The sequence below is a fragment of the Mya arenaria genome, chromosome 8 (genome assembly GCF_026914265.1).
Source record: "Mya arenaria isolate MELC-2E11 chromosome 8, ASM2691426v1".
Classification (NCBI taxonomy): Eukaryota; Metazoa; Mollusca; class Bivalvia; order Myida; family Myidae; genus Mya; species Mya arenaria.
The window spans coordinates 15,028,285-15,045,762 of NC_069129.1; the positions used below are offsets into that span (position 1 = coordinate 15,028,285).

Consider the following 17,478-nt stretch of genomic DNA (forward strand, 5'->3'; position numbering starts at 1 on the left):
ATCATCTGGTGCACAGTTGCTTTAAAGATGTTACTTGTCCTTTGAAATGAAGAAATGTTAATTTCCATAATTATTAAAATACTTCCTCATTTGATCATTTGTTTTAAATCAATGGTGAATGAGATCATTGGTAATTTATTAAATCCAAAGTATACATTTTTTTTGGAACGATTTCATTGAATGAAAATTAAGCATTACATTCTTTATAAACTTATTAACTTTTTTTGAGTTTAGGCCTTTCTTTTTTAATAAATTGGTAAACCGATCTACCGCCCAATTATTTCGAAAAGTCCCCCCTCCTCCAATTTTTTTTTTGGTTATTTGTTTTTTAAAAAAATATTGAAAAAGTGACACTATAACTAAAGGTTGTAATAATATTGACTTTTAATGTGACATTATTTGAAATTGGAAGTGTATAATATGCTTATATAATGATTACAATAACTTAGATTTGAAATTGGTAGGTGAGAACATTGGACTGTAAAGCCAAAAATATGTGTATGACAAAGTGAGCATTTGAACATATCAATATTCATTATAATATTGAGGCATTGCAGACATTTTGTTGCATAAGAAATCAAAGCATTTCAAATGTCATTCATATGTATCTATGAACATGTCTTTCCTTTTTGTTGTTAATTTTTATCGTTTGGTTTTGGGTTTGGCCACAAACGCTGTGAAAAATATGTATTCACTTCTATTGTAAAAAAAAGATGAGTATGAAATCCTTTTTTTTTCTTATTTTTCACATCACCACCTGTCTAACATTTTACAAAAGAAATCTGTTGACCAATTTATAAAAAAATGGCCTTATTTTGATATCTGTATTGAGATTGTATCTGTTTAAAACCAATTAGTTTCATTTTTCTTATTCAATATTGATCTTATCCTTATCTTAAAACCAGTGATTTCATTCAGCCTATTGGTCAGCTAAATACACATGCCAATCAAGTCTTAGTTCCTAATCTTAGTTGCTTATTGATAACTGCACATGATCTAAAGGTATTTTGGCATACACTTCTTGAAAAGGTAGCTGTAGTATGTATTGAAATTCTCTATCATAACTTACTGCCAGGATAATACTTTTTAATCACTTTTTAGTGTACATATATCTGTCAACATTGTTCATTTTTGAAAAAAATGAATTAATCATTGAAAATGAGAGGCATGATCATTGAATTTCCTTTGTTAAGAAATAAGTGCAGATTCATGACAGCCAGCAATAATTTCTTTTGAGATGGCAGTTTCATGTAAAATGGAAAAAAAAAATATACTTCACATAATACACTTTAAAAGTAGCAGGTTTGTCCATTCTTCATTAATGCATGTAAGCAAATTCTAAAAGTTTTACTTTAATATTTTTATTCTCGAAATATGATTTGCAAAGCATCATAAATAGAATGTTTTTATAAAAGAAAGTCCCATGTGAACATTACTTAAGGCAAAGTCATATTAATTTTACTAAACATTTTGTAAATTATGTGTTCAGTATAATTGCAAATTAAATGTGTGTGTCAGTCAGAACACAGGAAAAATGACATAGTTGTTTGCTCATTCATTAAAAAACATGGAGACAAAACGTATTTTCAAGTATTAACTATGTTTTTGAGGTTGAAACAGATTTTTCTTATATTTTTCTAGTTGACTGCGATTTTGTGGCAATCACAGCAATTTTTAACAATAAAGGCTATTTTGACCAGAATTGTTGGGGTGGGGGGATGTTAAATATCATGAAAAGTATATATAAACTTCGATAAAAATATTCTATTTCAACTGTTTTTCTATTTTTATTTATACTTAACTTGACGTTTACCTCTGGGGCTCAGGATCCAATGAAAGGTCAACATAAGCTCTTTCTTCACACAAAGTTTGGTCATAAAGTGTCAACCCTAAATTAAGATATTCAGTTTTACCCATGGATCTAATGTGGAAATTACACTTGGTCAATGCAAGCTTTGAAAATGGTACCAATAAGTATTAAATGGTTACAAAAATTGTATTTGTCAACAAATGAGGCTTGGTCCATGGATGCATGCATGAACAAAGGTGGATTTGTGCATGTATAGGTAATGAAAAGAGTATTTATCAACAAAGTAGGCTTAGTCCATGCATGCATGGCCAAAGGTTCATGGTTTGTCCATGTATTGTAGTGAAAATTTATTTGCCAACAAATTAGTCTTAGAACATGCATGCATGGACAAAGGGGGTTTGTTCATGTATAAGTAATGAAAAGTATATTGCCAACAAAGGAAGCTTGGTCCATGCATGCATGGCAAAGGGGGTTTGTTCATATATAAGTAATGAAAAGTTTGTTGTCAACAAAGGAGGCTTTGCCATGCATGCATGCATGGCAAAGGTTGGTTTGTTCATGTCTTATTAATGAAAAGTTTATTGTCAACAAAGGAGGCTTAGCCATGCATGCATGGCAAAGGTGGGTTTGTTCATGTCTTAGTAATGAAAAGTATATTGCCAACAAAGGAGGCTTAGCCATGCATGCATGGCAAAGGGGCTGCATGCATGGCAAAGGTGGGTTTGTTCATGTCTTATTAATGAAAAGTTTATTGTCAACAAAGGAAGCTTAGCCATGCATGCATGGCAAAGGGGCTTTGCCATGCATGCATGGCAAAGGTGGGTTTGTTCATGTCTTATTAATGAAAAGTTTATTGTCAACAAAGGAGGCTTAGCCATGCATGCATGGCAAAGGTAAGTTTGTATAGGTACTCGATAAAACAGGACCACAAATGTATGAACCAAGGGTATTATCAATTTTCAACTTCATATCTATACTGAAAAATACCTTCTTATCTTAGATTTTATGACTTATACTCATACATTGGCCGAACCAAGAAAATGTTAATGAAACTGCACGTTCTATATTTAATGTCATATTCCGACTTCAGATAATAGACTGTTCAGTATACGAATAGGAATAAAACGAACTTTCTTAAACTCGCTTGGTTATCACTTTAAGAATGTTTTAATAGGTACATAAAATCTTATTATCTGTATTTTCTATAGCCGTGTACTGCCTGGAGTGTTACGCGGATCTAAACAACAAATGTCCGGTGTGTGACAATGCTGTGCAGGTGGCCACGATCGGCTCGGACTCGGATGAGGTGTAAGTTGGTAACATGTAATATATCTAAATTTCTATGTGATTTGCAGTCTCGCTTAAGAATGAAGCAGTCCTTAAGGCAGTGTGGACAAAAGTGATATGTAAACATTGATATGAAAATAACGAACTTACAGCGATAATCCTATCGGAATCGGGATGTATTTTGCTTCATGTTATAACCAAAAGTGACGTCACAAACCACGTGGTATGTTCACACTGTTGAGGATGCCTACGTTTATTTTGCAACGCAACCAGATTATTCATGTTAGTCTAGCCCCGGAGAGAGAGTGGCATTACGGTAAAGTTGTGTGAGTGAATGCAAACCTGATTAAAGCTCTTTATTGTGCCGATATATAGCTCTGGCGATAGCGACTCCATTTAGTGTCAGTACTGGAACAATGTAAGTATGTAAGTGTTGAGGCGGGGGTAGGGGGAGGAACATGCGACCCCCGAGTTGACGGTCAGGTATTTAATCTTATACCACTAGACTATGGATCTGCCAAAAGTTTTTAAGGGAGAACACGAAGAGGACTTGTCATAGTTTTGATATCGGCTATGGTTGAAGCGGACATGTGATAAAATGTTAAGCTTGACTATAGCTTGATAAACGTACTAAAATATTGTCAATATTAAGATATACGAATGTGACAAAACACAAAGATGTTTTCAGCGATAATGGAAAAAAATCCGCTTTCACATGATCTCGATTCACATGATAATTGTACAACAATAAAACAACAATAACAAATAATTTACTACCTATATGGTGTATGCTGATTTCCTTTATCTGCCATCTAATTTATTTTGGCGAAAATTAATAGCTTAAATAATCACTCCCGATTCCGTTTCCGGGATAGAAACCAGCTTTTGGCTTCCATTTAGACAAGCCATGAAAAAGTATACCTGGTAGGACTCGAACCGGAAACCGTGTGGTTGAGAGGGGGACACCTTAACCAGTATACCACTTCCACCGCTCACCTGCTGACCTAACTTGCCGGTCCACAACAGTTTATCCATGTAAAAAGCATAAAAAATGAAATTCTATTTCCACAAAGTTATATACAGTTTATATCTTGTTTTTTAAATACCCTTACCTTATTCTAATACAGAGACTCCAGCATCGATGTACGTCAAAAACGGAAAGCGAAGAAGAGAAAGGCGAGGCGTGACAAACGGTTACAGGAAATACAGGCACAGAAACGTCCCAGCAAGGTCATGGCCAAGTTCCGTACACAGTTTGGAATGCCGGGAAACGTCAATATGAACAGACCCATTGAGCGAGAGTCCCGGATGTATGATTGTGATGATGTCAGCGGATGTTACGTTATGCACGATAAATTTAGGGAATATAATTTAATGAGACCGACAGTTGGCTTGCAGTTGGACGTTCGTAGGAAAGTGCAGTCGAGAGATTATTCTAATTCCTCATCCGAGGCAACTGAAGACGATGATGTTGCTGGTGATACATTAATAGATATTTCTGGGAACACTTTTTATTTTGACGGTCAAGGACGCGGACATCGAAAATTAAGTGGAAATGAATATAATAATCGTGTTCGAAACAGGCGATCGTTGAACATTACGTCATCAAGTGACGATGACGTCACATCGGGCTCGTCCATAGATACAGACGACTTAGATTTTTCTTACCAGTCAAGGAAAAGTTACTCTGACACAGATTTTCACTCCGATGAAGAGTTCAGTACCCTTGAAGACGAACCACTGAATCATAACAACGAAGGAAGAAGATATAACGAAAGTTTAGATCTGGTCACCGAGGATATTTATACCTCTTCATCTGCATCATCGGATACTGACGAAACGCAAGACAGTGAGGCTGGAAGCGATATGGACTCAGACATGGAATCGCTCATAAAACAGCGTTACGCTCCCGTACCTATGAATATGTACAGAGAATGAACAGTTGTAAAAGATTGGATCCAGATTTGTAAACATTTGTATCAAGGATGTGTAATTTTTAATCCAGATCGTGATAGATTGGATTCTTTGTCCTGCATGTTTTTCATGGTGCTTGATTTGGGATTGATGTGATATGATTTTGCTGATTGCTTCTCTTTAACATACATTTGACTCGGGGGAAACGACTAGTTTCTTGGTTATGAACAATTATCTATTGATTGAAGAATTAATAAGTTTCTGTTATACATATTTGTAGTTCTTTTACCTAAAGTGACACTCGTATTTAAAATCAATACATACACTTGTATAAGAAATAGGGCTGTAACGAGTACCCGAGTAATCGCGAGTCAAAGCAAAATATTTGACACAAATACTCGCCAGGGCTAAGATCGCTGGATCGCGATTCAAGTTCAAAATTAACTAAAAGAATAAATAAAAATGATTTAATTCAATTCCAGCAATTATTGTGGCTTTTTAAAAAAAAAATATATAATGCATTGTTTATCCGAAATGTCCGAAGTACGTTACACTGACGCAACCGGAAGTTAATTCATACAGAGCTAGCATTCAATTCAGTGCGCGGTGTTCGAATGGAGAATGCTTCTTGTCAAGGTTTTAAGGGAATATAATGTTTTAAAAAGGATACAAATATAGAAATAAGAAATAAAAATTCAAAGGGCATTAAAGAAATTATAAAGAGAAGATCTACAATAATAAAATAGAATGCGAAACTTATGTACAGCTTTCATTTATTTTCGTCTGCATTTCAAAGTCAACATGGCACCCCCGTCAACAAAAACATCAAATCCAGCGCTATATAGAAATGAACCAGCATTCTATACTTCTAAATTCTGGAAATATTTTGGGTTTGATGTAAAGGATGACAAAAATGTAAAAACTAAACAAAAATGAAGCTTTTGTTATACCTCTATTTTGCATTTACTTTCAAAATATGTATTGCTTTATATAACCAAGTGAATCGTGGATCGCAAGTCAAAGATCGCGATTCGAATCGGATCGCCTTTTGTCCGGCGATACACAGCCCAAATTAAGAAACATAAATTTTGAGTGATAAACCTTAAACTACTTACTAAATAAAGCATTTATGAAAAAAATTCTGATAACAAGATTTAGACAGTGAATTTAATAGCTGAAAACGCCCAAATATTAAATGATTGATGGGTTCTTAACGTATTACAGTATTCAAAATCGTCTCAGAAGGTAGAAATACTGTGTTTTTTGCACTTTTCTGTCAAATTAAACACGGTTTCCTTTATCCGAGCTATTGTTTTCAATATTTATTCATCCTTTTCGGTAAATTAAAGCAATTGCATTAATTGTGATACATCTTCTTTGGTAGTAAGAGTGCATCTTTAAGACTTCATTCGTTTCTTCGTCATTTACCTGTGGAATTTAAATTATTGTTACTGCAAAACCTTATTATATAGTTATTTTTTTTTAAATATTGCACATCAAGTGAACACATTTTGATTAATTGTATTTAAAAAGGGTATTTACCTCTCATTTTGTACCGGTACCTAGCTGTATAATTATCAACGAATGTTTAGGACAATCTTTATCACTTAGTCATAATATGCAATATGGTGCAACCTTTTCTATTTCCCTTCTCATTAAAGTCCATAGAATTTCTTTTAAAAAGATAAGTATATCAGTTCGTCCCATTCTTATTTTTAGAAAAGATTCTCATTAATTCCACATGCCACATTTTCAAAGGATAATATCGGAAGTATTTAAATGCAATTAAAGTTTGACAGATATCGCTTAGGGAAAATTATCGTTAATAATATGTTCAATAATGTGTTAAGCTTTTTCAATTATTTCTGAACCGAACGAAAAGTCGTCTATATTTCGGCGACAGAGGACTACAATCGGCTGGATATGTCCTTACATTCCGGGGTAGAATGAGCGATAGGATCATGCATTTGCTACTTTTTGTATCTTAGCTAGATTTGATCAGTGCATGGTTTAAATTTAAATGATGAAAATCAGACCTGGATTTCGTCGGATGTGCGAATCTATTTGGTATGTCATTTCATCGTTTTACATTTATTTTTGAATCATAAAACTTAAAAAAGAACATGATCTTTTTTGCTGTTATTTGTTCTGATCTTTTTGGCTATTATAACTAATTTATGTTTAACAAATTCCATTACACATTATAATGATAATTCATTAACATAACAGGTTATATTCTGATAATCAATAGTGTGTTTCTGTATTGTTCTCTCTTATATTCGCCGATTATAGAATACATACTACTATAACATATACACTTATAGATATGCGTTAATATGCTGTTCCTCTTAAAGCTGTTTTGTTATATACAGATGTCAAAATTATTGTATTTGTTACGACGGAACAAAGGCGTCTTAATGTATTGAATACGATGTGTAACTTTGTTAATAGCCGTTTATTCACAAAACAGAACAAAAACACAAATTTGAGTCCGTGGGGTCAAGTGAGGTCAAGTGAACGTTTTAAATGGTCTTTCAACCCCGATGTCACCTATTTTAGGGTTATAAGACACGGATGGGGGCTTCATAATACCTAGGGGCGGTGCGCTGGGCTCCAACAAATCACCTACTATGACTCCTAGCTTGCAAACGACACCCAAAACTTTTAACAGCGTCTCGAGTTTTTTTGGGTTAACTTTTAAAACCTTTGTGACTGTGTTTTGTTAGTTTTTGTTTGTGTTCTCCCGTGAAAAGTTCTTTGTTGGATAGCTTGCATAATTGGACTACAATGGGTATGTTATTGCTTTAATACATTAAGCAAATTCGATCAAACTTTACGTTTTTAGAAAGGTAGCAAATATGTTCTAACAGTTATGTTAAACCAAACTTCGAGTCAGTATTAATTGTTACAGTGTAAGCTAAATTGGACATTGTAGAATTTGAAATTTGCTTAAATACCTGATATCATCCTGCTTGAAACCCAAATCTACTGAGTTATATTATGGAATAGCGGATATATGGAGAGGAACCTGCCATGCCCCACCTACTAATATCCAAAGAATGTTTTCTACCGATATCGGTTGGCAATATCATACACAAAAATTCACCATTTCAAACTTAAATTAGTCGCGGAGGGGGAGGGACCGAATCCCTCCACCCTCATATAAACCATATATATTTCGGTTCTGGGTAGGGTGAGGGGATGGCAAATGCTCTCTCTCTCTAAAACTGAAATGTGAACAGCTCTTGTAAGATACAAAGAACTTCTATTTATCCATCAACCCGTTAAAACTGTAGCCACTGTACGCAAGCAACCTGTTAAGGACGTGTGTATCACCGCCCAATGTTTAGGGTGATACCTCGTAAGTTTGTCAAATTTGTGCATATTTGCTACATTAAGCAAAGCTTAGATAAGACTGGTCACAGTATCACCCATTCTTTACTAATGACGGGCTACATTTCACACCCGTTATCGGCGGTATCCGTCGCATTCCTTTCATATGGGCGCTAGTGTTTTGATGGGCTATCTCAGCAAGGGTCTATCGGGGCTGATTAAAGGATATACTTTGGGCCCACAATGGAACAATTAAATGTAACCGTGATATTTATAGAGCCCCTGCGACCTTTGTTGCGTCGTCAACTATGGGGATCAATTGAACTCGCCGCAAACGCTTCGAAGTTCTTGTAATATGTCGGTAATACTCTTAACTTATCCTAAGATGCCTTCTTTTCTTCATCAATTCAGTAACACGAACATTCATGAAAAAAAATACTACCTCTTTAGCAAGACAAATGCATGCAAGAGTTCTCGTACCGAAACGGCTATTCTAAAATACACAACCTCGTTATTTTGAAGAGGGTTTTTTTTTTTTTTTTGGGGGGGGGGGGGGGTCCGGTAAATTCGAGGTTAAAGGCCACTTAATAAATGTCCTATATTTTTTTTTATAGTGATTTGACCAATTTGCACGCGAAATTAAACTGATGTTAGTGAGTGCAAGTGTTTCCAACCACAAACTATTTAGCTTCAAAATCGACAAGAATGGAAAAAGCCAGTGGTCTGATATAATAACCGGGCTTTCATTCATTGTCATGTGTAAATAATTGAAAAAACAACGCATGTTACACTGAGTAGTCACTTCCTAAATGGTAATATTTGTCTTCTAGGCAACGGATTTAGACTGCACTTCATTTTTACCAAAATCGAATATAATCCATCCATATCTGATTAATTTTGATTGACCCTGCTGTATTCTTTAAATCTTATCGCGTTAGATGTGTTATGGTTCCGCTCAGTGGTAATAATATCAGGGTGGCGGTCTCTGACCAAGACATAATGAAGACCCGACTTATCACTGATGAGGTCACCATATCTTCCATAGTAGACAATAGGCGTATCTCCGAAATCTGTCAAACTGTAGCCGCTCTAGTTGCCACATCTAGCACTAGTTGAGATTAATCGGCTTATCGTTTCATAAGGTTATATCATAACTACAATCATGAAGAGATAGCGTCGATTAAGGTTTTAGGATTTTTTTATTATTCGTCTGCGTTTTAGAAATTGAAATATTCATTCTCTTCTATTTTGAGCAGTTGTATTGTTTGTTTGAAACAGGCAAAAACGGACGGTTTGTCTTCCAGATCAATGTTTCTACGGGTTCCTCATTTCTATGAATATGGATATAATTTACTACTTCACTGATTCAAGATTTGGTATGTGAACTAATTGCATTTTATTTTGTTAGAATTGTTCTATTCTTTTCTGAATAGGTAACTGCTTAAAAGCCCTCGTGGAATCCCAACTAACGTTGGTCGTCTTTATAGATAATTCTGCATTGCACATTATAAACCTACATGCAAATGGGTCAACATTCAACTGATCACATTTAAAAGCAAATATATATGTGCTGACCATCTCGATGATTGCTGATTTTTTTTCTGTTTCTTTCATATACTTATATTTTCATAATAATACAGGTGATTAATTATATTCAGTTTGTCGTTTGCAACATATCATTGTTTATTCAACTGTTCCTTGAAATGGAATGGTCCCTCATGATCTTCTTATTTTAAACGTAATACATAACTTCACCTGTGTCACCCAAGCCTGCCATTATGTCACCTAATAATATGAGAATTACTCTTGATATGTATCAAAAGATTCATAACTATTTACTAACAAGCTCATGTTTTGAATGTTTATAGTCTGTGTGAAGAAGTTAACAAGTAGCTATACAATAGTTTTGTCGTGTGCCTTGAAAATACCACAACATCCCCTTCAATAGCATTCTGGTAAAGTCAGTTATGTTTCTTAAGAATACGTCCATTATCTCTTTTTAAAGATATGTCTTGCTTTTAATTCTTATATTTCATGTTTACAAGAGTTGAAAATACAGTCACGCATTAAGAAAATACCCATATAAGCACAACGCTATTTGAAGAATGCATTCTCATACATTTATAAGATGTACATTTATGTAACGATGTATGTCCGTCTTTATCCATCCATTCGTCGGTCCGTCTGTTTGTTCATATTCATTTTATTTTTATTTCATATATACACGTATATATATAGTATAAATGATTGTCACTAATTTTAGCAAACTTAATCTTTAAATTTAATTTGAACGATCTTAAATATAAAAAAAATATATGAAATATCCGTCCGTCTGTTCGTTCGTATACAAACTTAATCGTTTAATTTAATTTGAATGGTTGTAGATAGAACAAATATGTATGTAATAACCGTCCGTCTGGTCCGTTCATATGCATTATTTCACTTCAGAAATATATCATTAAAATGACCTTAACTGATAAGTACTTGTAATACCGATTTTATGTTCATTAATAGGACCAGTACTAATCACGTTAATTCCCTAATCTAATCGTATTAACTTAAAATTGTAACCAATTAATTTAAACGGACAATTAGACCTGGTAATCTGTGAATGTACTGCAATTGATTACTTTGATTCTAAATCTGATATTTACAACGACGCCTGTAAATCATGTTTTCCAGACTTGTATAGCTTTGTGGTCAGAAAATTTTGCATTTAAGTTCCCTTAAAAACTTTTGTTTCGATTTTCTAATGGGTTAAGTCTGGGACGATTATAGGGTTTTACGGAATACGGGCTAATTTCTGTGTGACAATGTTGTTTTCCGATCGTTATTCTGAACGCATTGGAAAGTTGGATTATGACAGAGGATGCAAGGATAGATTTGAACATAAGGTAATTAAAAGTACCGTTGTTGCTTATTAATAGATTCAACAAATATTTTGTTCAATATTTATTCATCTTCCACGTTATACATTTGATAACATACCATATCGTGGCTGGCTCAGGGTTTGATGCTCTGGTGAGTTTTATTTTAGAATATGCACCCCTCCATATCGGAAACCGAAAACAACCCGTATTATGCCGAGAAATAATTCCTTAAAATGTAATAGCTAGATAACATGAATTCAAATCTTAATGATTAAGAATAGGCGGAGTGAGCGTAGCGCAATAGCCCTTCTTAATCGTTCAGATTTTAATTCATGTTATCTTAATGACTGACGCATTGGCAATGTAAACTCTGACGCAGGCATTGTATATTGGATGAGTGGCAGTAGGCGGACCTTTAAACACCCGCGGAAGTTGAGGTTGAAATTCTTAATGATTAAGCCAAATACTTAATGATTGCCTATCTGCAATTTCATTGGCTGAAAATGTAGGTTTTATTCTAAGGACTTTTTTTGCCTTCCAGATGATATATGTAACAAGATGAGATAAAGGGTGGCTTAAAAAAAAATAGGTGTGTGTGTGGTGGTGGGGGGGGGGGGGCGTATTTTTAAATGCAAAAAGAGATAAGTGACGTTATCAAGAATAGCAAAACAACATCAGCAAAGATACAAGTAATCATTACTTGCAGTAGATTTTATGTGCAACAAAGATACCGAAACAACTCTTTTTTTAAGTTTCAATAACTTTAAATTTTGAAAAGATATACATCGCAAATATATAAATAATAATAAATCAGCGTCATGTCTAACGCATTTTATGTAATCTGAATACGTAACAAAATCCACCGAGTCCGTTGTTCATTCCGCAACATGTTACAGTTTCTTATTCAACTCAATCGCTTCAAAAACAATTAGTGCAATTATACTTGTAATAGTGTGGTCACATATTGAACCTCAGTGCAATAGGGGGACGCGGGGGCGGCTCCAGGATTTGACGAAGGAGTGAGCGTAGCTTAGGGGCGTATCCTTTTATCTAGTGCCCCTCCCTCCGAACCTAAATCTATTTTGCTGAAAGTGTTGGCAGGGTGTTTAGGGATTTTTTTTAACATTTTTGAGTTAAAAATGGCTTTTTAGGGAACTCCCCCGATTTTGTTTAACAATTTTTAGTCCAAAAAAAGTGCATTTGGGGTAGATTTTATAACTTTGTTCAACTATATTGAATTAAAAAGTAAACGTGGACTGTTTTTTTTTTGGGGGGGGGGGCGGGTTGCGCCACCCCCACACTGGATCCGCTAGTGGGACGAAATGCAAAATCACTCAAATGATTCATTTTTTAGACCGCTTTAGAATCATGTATTCGTCACATTAAATAATCATTAAAGAGTAAAATTAGTAAATAGAATAATTGATTGATACTATATATAACTAAAGCTACATATGTTTTTTTACATAATGAAGTGTTTTGTTATTTTTACACAGGGACGATATGTGTAATCACTCCCATAACCGATAAGAAAGTAGCATCTTATCAATTAACAATATCGTTAAATAATAATGTGCATTCATATTAATGAAACATATTTTTGAATATGCACTGAGTACATCAGTTACAATTTATTTTATTATTTCGAAGCCATATGACAATGTTTGAACTGCTATTGATTCTGTCATACAATCGGGCTATCTTCATTGTCACCGCAAGGAACTCACAACCATAGGTTCATATTGTGGAATTGATTAACGTTTGCGTCTTAATATTTTGTGGCATTTCTTACAATTGATGTTTATGAAATGAGTAAAAGTCCGGCTTCATGTGAGAAGAACGTTCAAGGTAAGCTAATTTGTTAACTTTGTTAAAAATCAAATTGAAGCAATATTTAGAACTCATTTTTACGGCATTTGTTAGAAGTTTTTTGCACTAGTTCAACTGAAATTGTGGGTTTGATTCGAGCTAAACTGAATCACACTGGTTAATGCTGAAACATCGAGGTATTGATTGGACCTTGTGGCTTAAGGTGGAGTTGCACTTAGTGGCATAAGTTAGAGCTTAGCATGGTGACATTGGTTTAAGCGTAACTTTGTGACAATGGAAGACCTGAACAGTGTGGCATTGGTCATAGTTAAAACGTGGGACATTGTTTATTGGTCACGGACAAAAATGTACCACTGGTCATTTGGTCAGAGTTTAACTGTATGCCAATTGTGTTGAACTAATGTGTGACATTGGTCAGGGTTTAAATGTATGACATTGTTTAGAGTTTTAATGTGTGACTTTGGTCAGAGTTTAGCTATATGATATTGGTCAGAGTTTAACTATATGACATTAGTCAGAGTTTAACAGTGTTACATTGGTCAGAGTTGAACTGTGTTACAATGGTCAGAGTTTAACTGTGTTACATTGGTCAGCGTTTCAATGTGTGACATTGGTCAGAGTTTAAATGTATGACATTGCAGAGTTTTGAAATTCGCTAGAGTTGAATTGTGTCGCAATGGTTGAATTTAAACTGTGTGACATTGGTAGAGTTAAAATTAGTTCAAGTTCAATATTATGGCATTAGTAAGAGCATAACAATGTGACAATTGTTAGAGCTCAACTAAATTTAGAGGCTTAGGTATGTATAAACATTATGATATAACTTAGAGCTTAGGAATGTGGCAATGGTCGATGATTGTTTAAAATTGACTTAAAATGAACCGTGTGCCATCTATAAGAGCTAAACTTTGTGTCGATAGTAAAAGCTCAACATTGTATCAATAGTAAGAGCTCAAAAATGGGTCAATAGTAAGAGCTCAAAAATGGGTCAATAGTAAGAGCTCAACATTGTATCAATAGTAAGAGCTCAACATTGTATCAATAATAAAAGCTCAACAATGTGTCAATGGTGACAGCTAAACCATCATTGTGTCAATAGTGAGAGCTCAACAATGGGTCAATAGTAAGAGCTCAACAATGTGTTAAAGGGAAGAGGTCAACATTTTATTAATAATAAGAGCTCAACAATGGGTCAATAGTAACAGCTCAACATTATGTCAATAGTATAAACTCAACATTGTGTCAATAGTAAGAGCTCAGCAGTTTGTCAATAGTAAGAGGTCAACATTGTGTCAATAGTAAGAGGTCAACATTGTGTCAAAGGTAAGAGATCAACATTGTGTCAATAGTTAGAGCTCAACATTGTGTCAATAGTAATAGCTCAATAATGTGTAAATAGTAAGAGCTCAACCTTGTGCCAATAGTAAGCGCTCAACAAAGTGTCAATAGTAAGAGGTCATTAATGTGTCAATAGTAATAGCTCAACAATGTGTCAAAAGTAAGAGCTCAACATTGTGGCAACAGTTAGAGCTCAACATTGTGCCAATAGTAAAAGCTCAATAATGTGTCAATAGTAGGAGCTCAACATAATGCCAATAGTAAGATCTCATTAACGTGTTAATAATTAGAGCTCAACATTATGTCAATAGTAAGAGCTCAACATTGTATCAATAATTATAGCTCAACATTTTGTCAATTGGAAAAGCTCAACATTGTGTCAATAGTTAGAGCTCAACATTGTGCCAATAGTAAGCGCTCAGCAATGTGTCAATAGTAAGAGGTCATTGATGCGTCAATAGTAAGAGCTCAAGAATGTGTCAATAGTAAGAGCTCAACATTGTGCCAATAGTAAGAGCAAAATAATGTGTCAATTGTAAGAGCTCAACATTGTATCAATAGTAAGATCTGAGTATTGTGTCAATAGTAAGAGCTGGAGAGTGTTTTAATCTCATCGATATGACATTGGTAGAAATAAATCAGTTTGACATTAGATAAAGCTCAGTTAGAGGTCAAATGCATTGGTTGGAACTGAACTTATTTACTTTTCAATACCGATAGATTCAGCTTTAAAGTTGATGTTTTATGGAATTAGCTAGTTTAAGGCTAAAGTAACTCGCTCATGGTTTGTAAATGCACTTTTTTTAATAACGAAATAAAGTGTGGCAGATCACAAGGAGTGTTAAAACAGGAATATAAAAGCTGGAACCCTTCAGCAAATGTTGATATTTGCTCAAATATCGTCTTTGAAGGCCAAAATTTTTATAAGCGTTAATAACGCGATTGAAAATTAATTACAGCTGTGCTGTTGCGTGATTGGTTGATTGACAATATCACGTGATGTTATCAATGTATCCTTAACAGGTCAACATAACACATTCAATAAAGTATCGGTGGTCGTGTGGATAAGCAGGCTGTTTTCTTTTTTTTCTTGACTAAACCGGCGTGGGTTCGAACCCCACTAAAACCATAATATTTTTTATGCGAAAACTGTAGTTTTTTCTGCAATTTCGATATCATAGAGTAAAATAATGGTAACACCAAGTGTTTTAGATGCATTACCGGAAAAACTAATTTTGGTCCAAAAACATGAGCGAGTTACTTTAAGCCTTTGACAGCAATTTGTTTTTGCCTTGAATATTTAAGTGGTTATCAGTACGTTACTGCTTTGATCAATGATTATAGTGTAGCATGCAATCCTTTTTAAGTTTCTTTGTTTCAAAAGGATAATACTTGCGAACCTTATATTGATATCTTAAGCGTTGTCAGGGAGTTCAAAAGAATTTGAGACGTCTAGTTATGATTTAGATCGGTAATTCAAATCAAGGATGAATTTTGCACATAAGCTTTGATTTATTAGGGCTGAAAGCAGCTCACACACAAAGAAGTGCAGTACTCATTGTGTGTGGTTCGATTTTCTGGATTGTGCAAAAATGACGCTAATTAACATTGTACAATACGGAGGTTAATACGAGAATGTTATTCTAAAATCGTTAAGAACATCTTTGACATTTTCTGTGTGAGCATTAAAAAATATAATGTATATTGAAATGTAGCAGTTCGCATAAGTCACTGTGTGTATGTGTAGGCTAATGTGGATTGAGGATTATTAAAATGTTCACTTTCTGTTTTCTGTATAACGTTTAAATATACACTAATATAAATATACTTATACTTCAACTCCGCAAAACAGGACACACTTGTCGGAGTTTTAATGACCAGTGCCTTAATAGTCTTGAAGTACAGCTAGTTATTGAGGAACGTATTATATTTCTTTGTGCAAACAATTAAAACAAGACTGGAAGTGTTTAGCTCTAATACTCGATATTTCAACAAGAAAGTCAAATCACAGATTTAAGGTTGATAACCACTACCAAGGTAGAACTGTACACATTGGTATAAAACTGCTTACAAATGCAAACAAATTAAGGACACATTTTGCGGTTTCACGAGCTGTAGTAACCTTATCAGGTGAACATGTTCCCCAAAAGAAGAAAAACACATGAGTTTAAACAACTTTAAACGGCAGATCATTTTATACGTAACGATGGTTTTATTATGAATTCACTTCACAGTCTAATAGCGATTACATATTGATGGTTAATGCTGTTAGGATGTGGTTGGATCAATAGTGTGGACTCAAAATTCTATTTGTGGAGGAAATGCATCATAAAAGGAGTTAATACCATCTGAAAAGAAACACCGAAAATATCTAACAAAGTGCATGTTAAAGATATTTCAGCTTTGTGAACACATGAGATACATACATTATATTGCAACAATAGAAATAATAACAGAGGATAGAAAACTTGACAACTAAATACAGGGAAAAAAACTTATCGTGCATAATGGAATAAGAGAAGACCGTGAATAGAAAATTACTTTAACCAGGATGACTTTCTGAACGCTCGGGTGAACGGTAATACGGCTGTATGTTTCTAAATGATATACCGTACCAAACGATCTGCCAAGTGAGATGAACGAGCTGATTGCAAGATGTCTGGCAAACCCTTTAACGAATATAGCTATTATTGCAAACAAAATGAAACTGACTTGAAAACAAAAGTTGAAAACGAAACTACGAAACAGACACTGGCCAGTGTATAAGGGATCCGATTGACTTCATCAACCATAAAGGTGAGCTAGTACATTTATGCTTTGAGTATTTAAAACGTAACACATGTTACATGTTAAGTGTAAACAGAATAACAAAACATGATATTGATCATGGACGAGCCTTCCTGTCGTATTAATCAAAGTTTATGATGCATTGGAGACCATGTTAACCCTCATTGGCCCTGATGTCTGTTAAAGGGAGTCGTTCACAGGTTTTATGTTAGCAACGATTTTTTTAAATGATTTTTTTTTAATTTATGCACCAGTCAATTGTAACAACACCCCCCCCCCCCGATCCCCCGCACCCCAGGGACCATAGGT

At 34.5% G+C, this 17,478-nt stretch overlaps 2 protein-coding genes across 4 annotated transcripts in view; both read left to right on the forward strand.

The window, feature by feature from the left end:
* LOC128243994 (DC-STAMP domain-containing protein 2-like) overlaps positions 1-5,035 on the forward strand; it is a 54,341-nt gene extending 49,306 nt beyond the window's left edge. The window contains exons 16-17 of the mRNA XM_052962010.1: positions 3,019-3,118; positions 4,225-5,035. Coding sequence (XP_052817970.1) covers positions 3,019-3,118; positions 4,225-5,035 — 911 coding nt within the window. The remainder of the gene's footprint in view (positions 1-3,018; positions 3,119-4,224) is intronic.
* Positions 5,036-6,947: 1,912 nt separating this feature from the next.
* LOC128243673 (uncharacterized) overlaps positions 6,948-17,478 on the forward strand; it is a 47,253-nt gene continuing 36,722 nt past the window's right edge. Inside the window, exon 1 of one of the 3 annotated variants that reach the window (XM_052961567.1) lies at positions 6,948-7,078. The gene's annotated coding sequence lies outside the window, so the exon portion shown is untranslated. Of the gene's footprint in view, positions 7,079-9,701; positions 9,721-16,354; positions 17,179-17,478 lie in introns of those variants that run through there. The other 2 variants (XM_052961569.1, XM_052961564.1) reach the window with 2 other exon arrangements.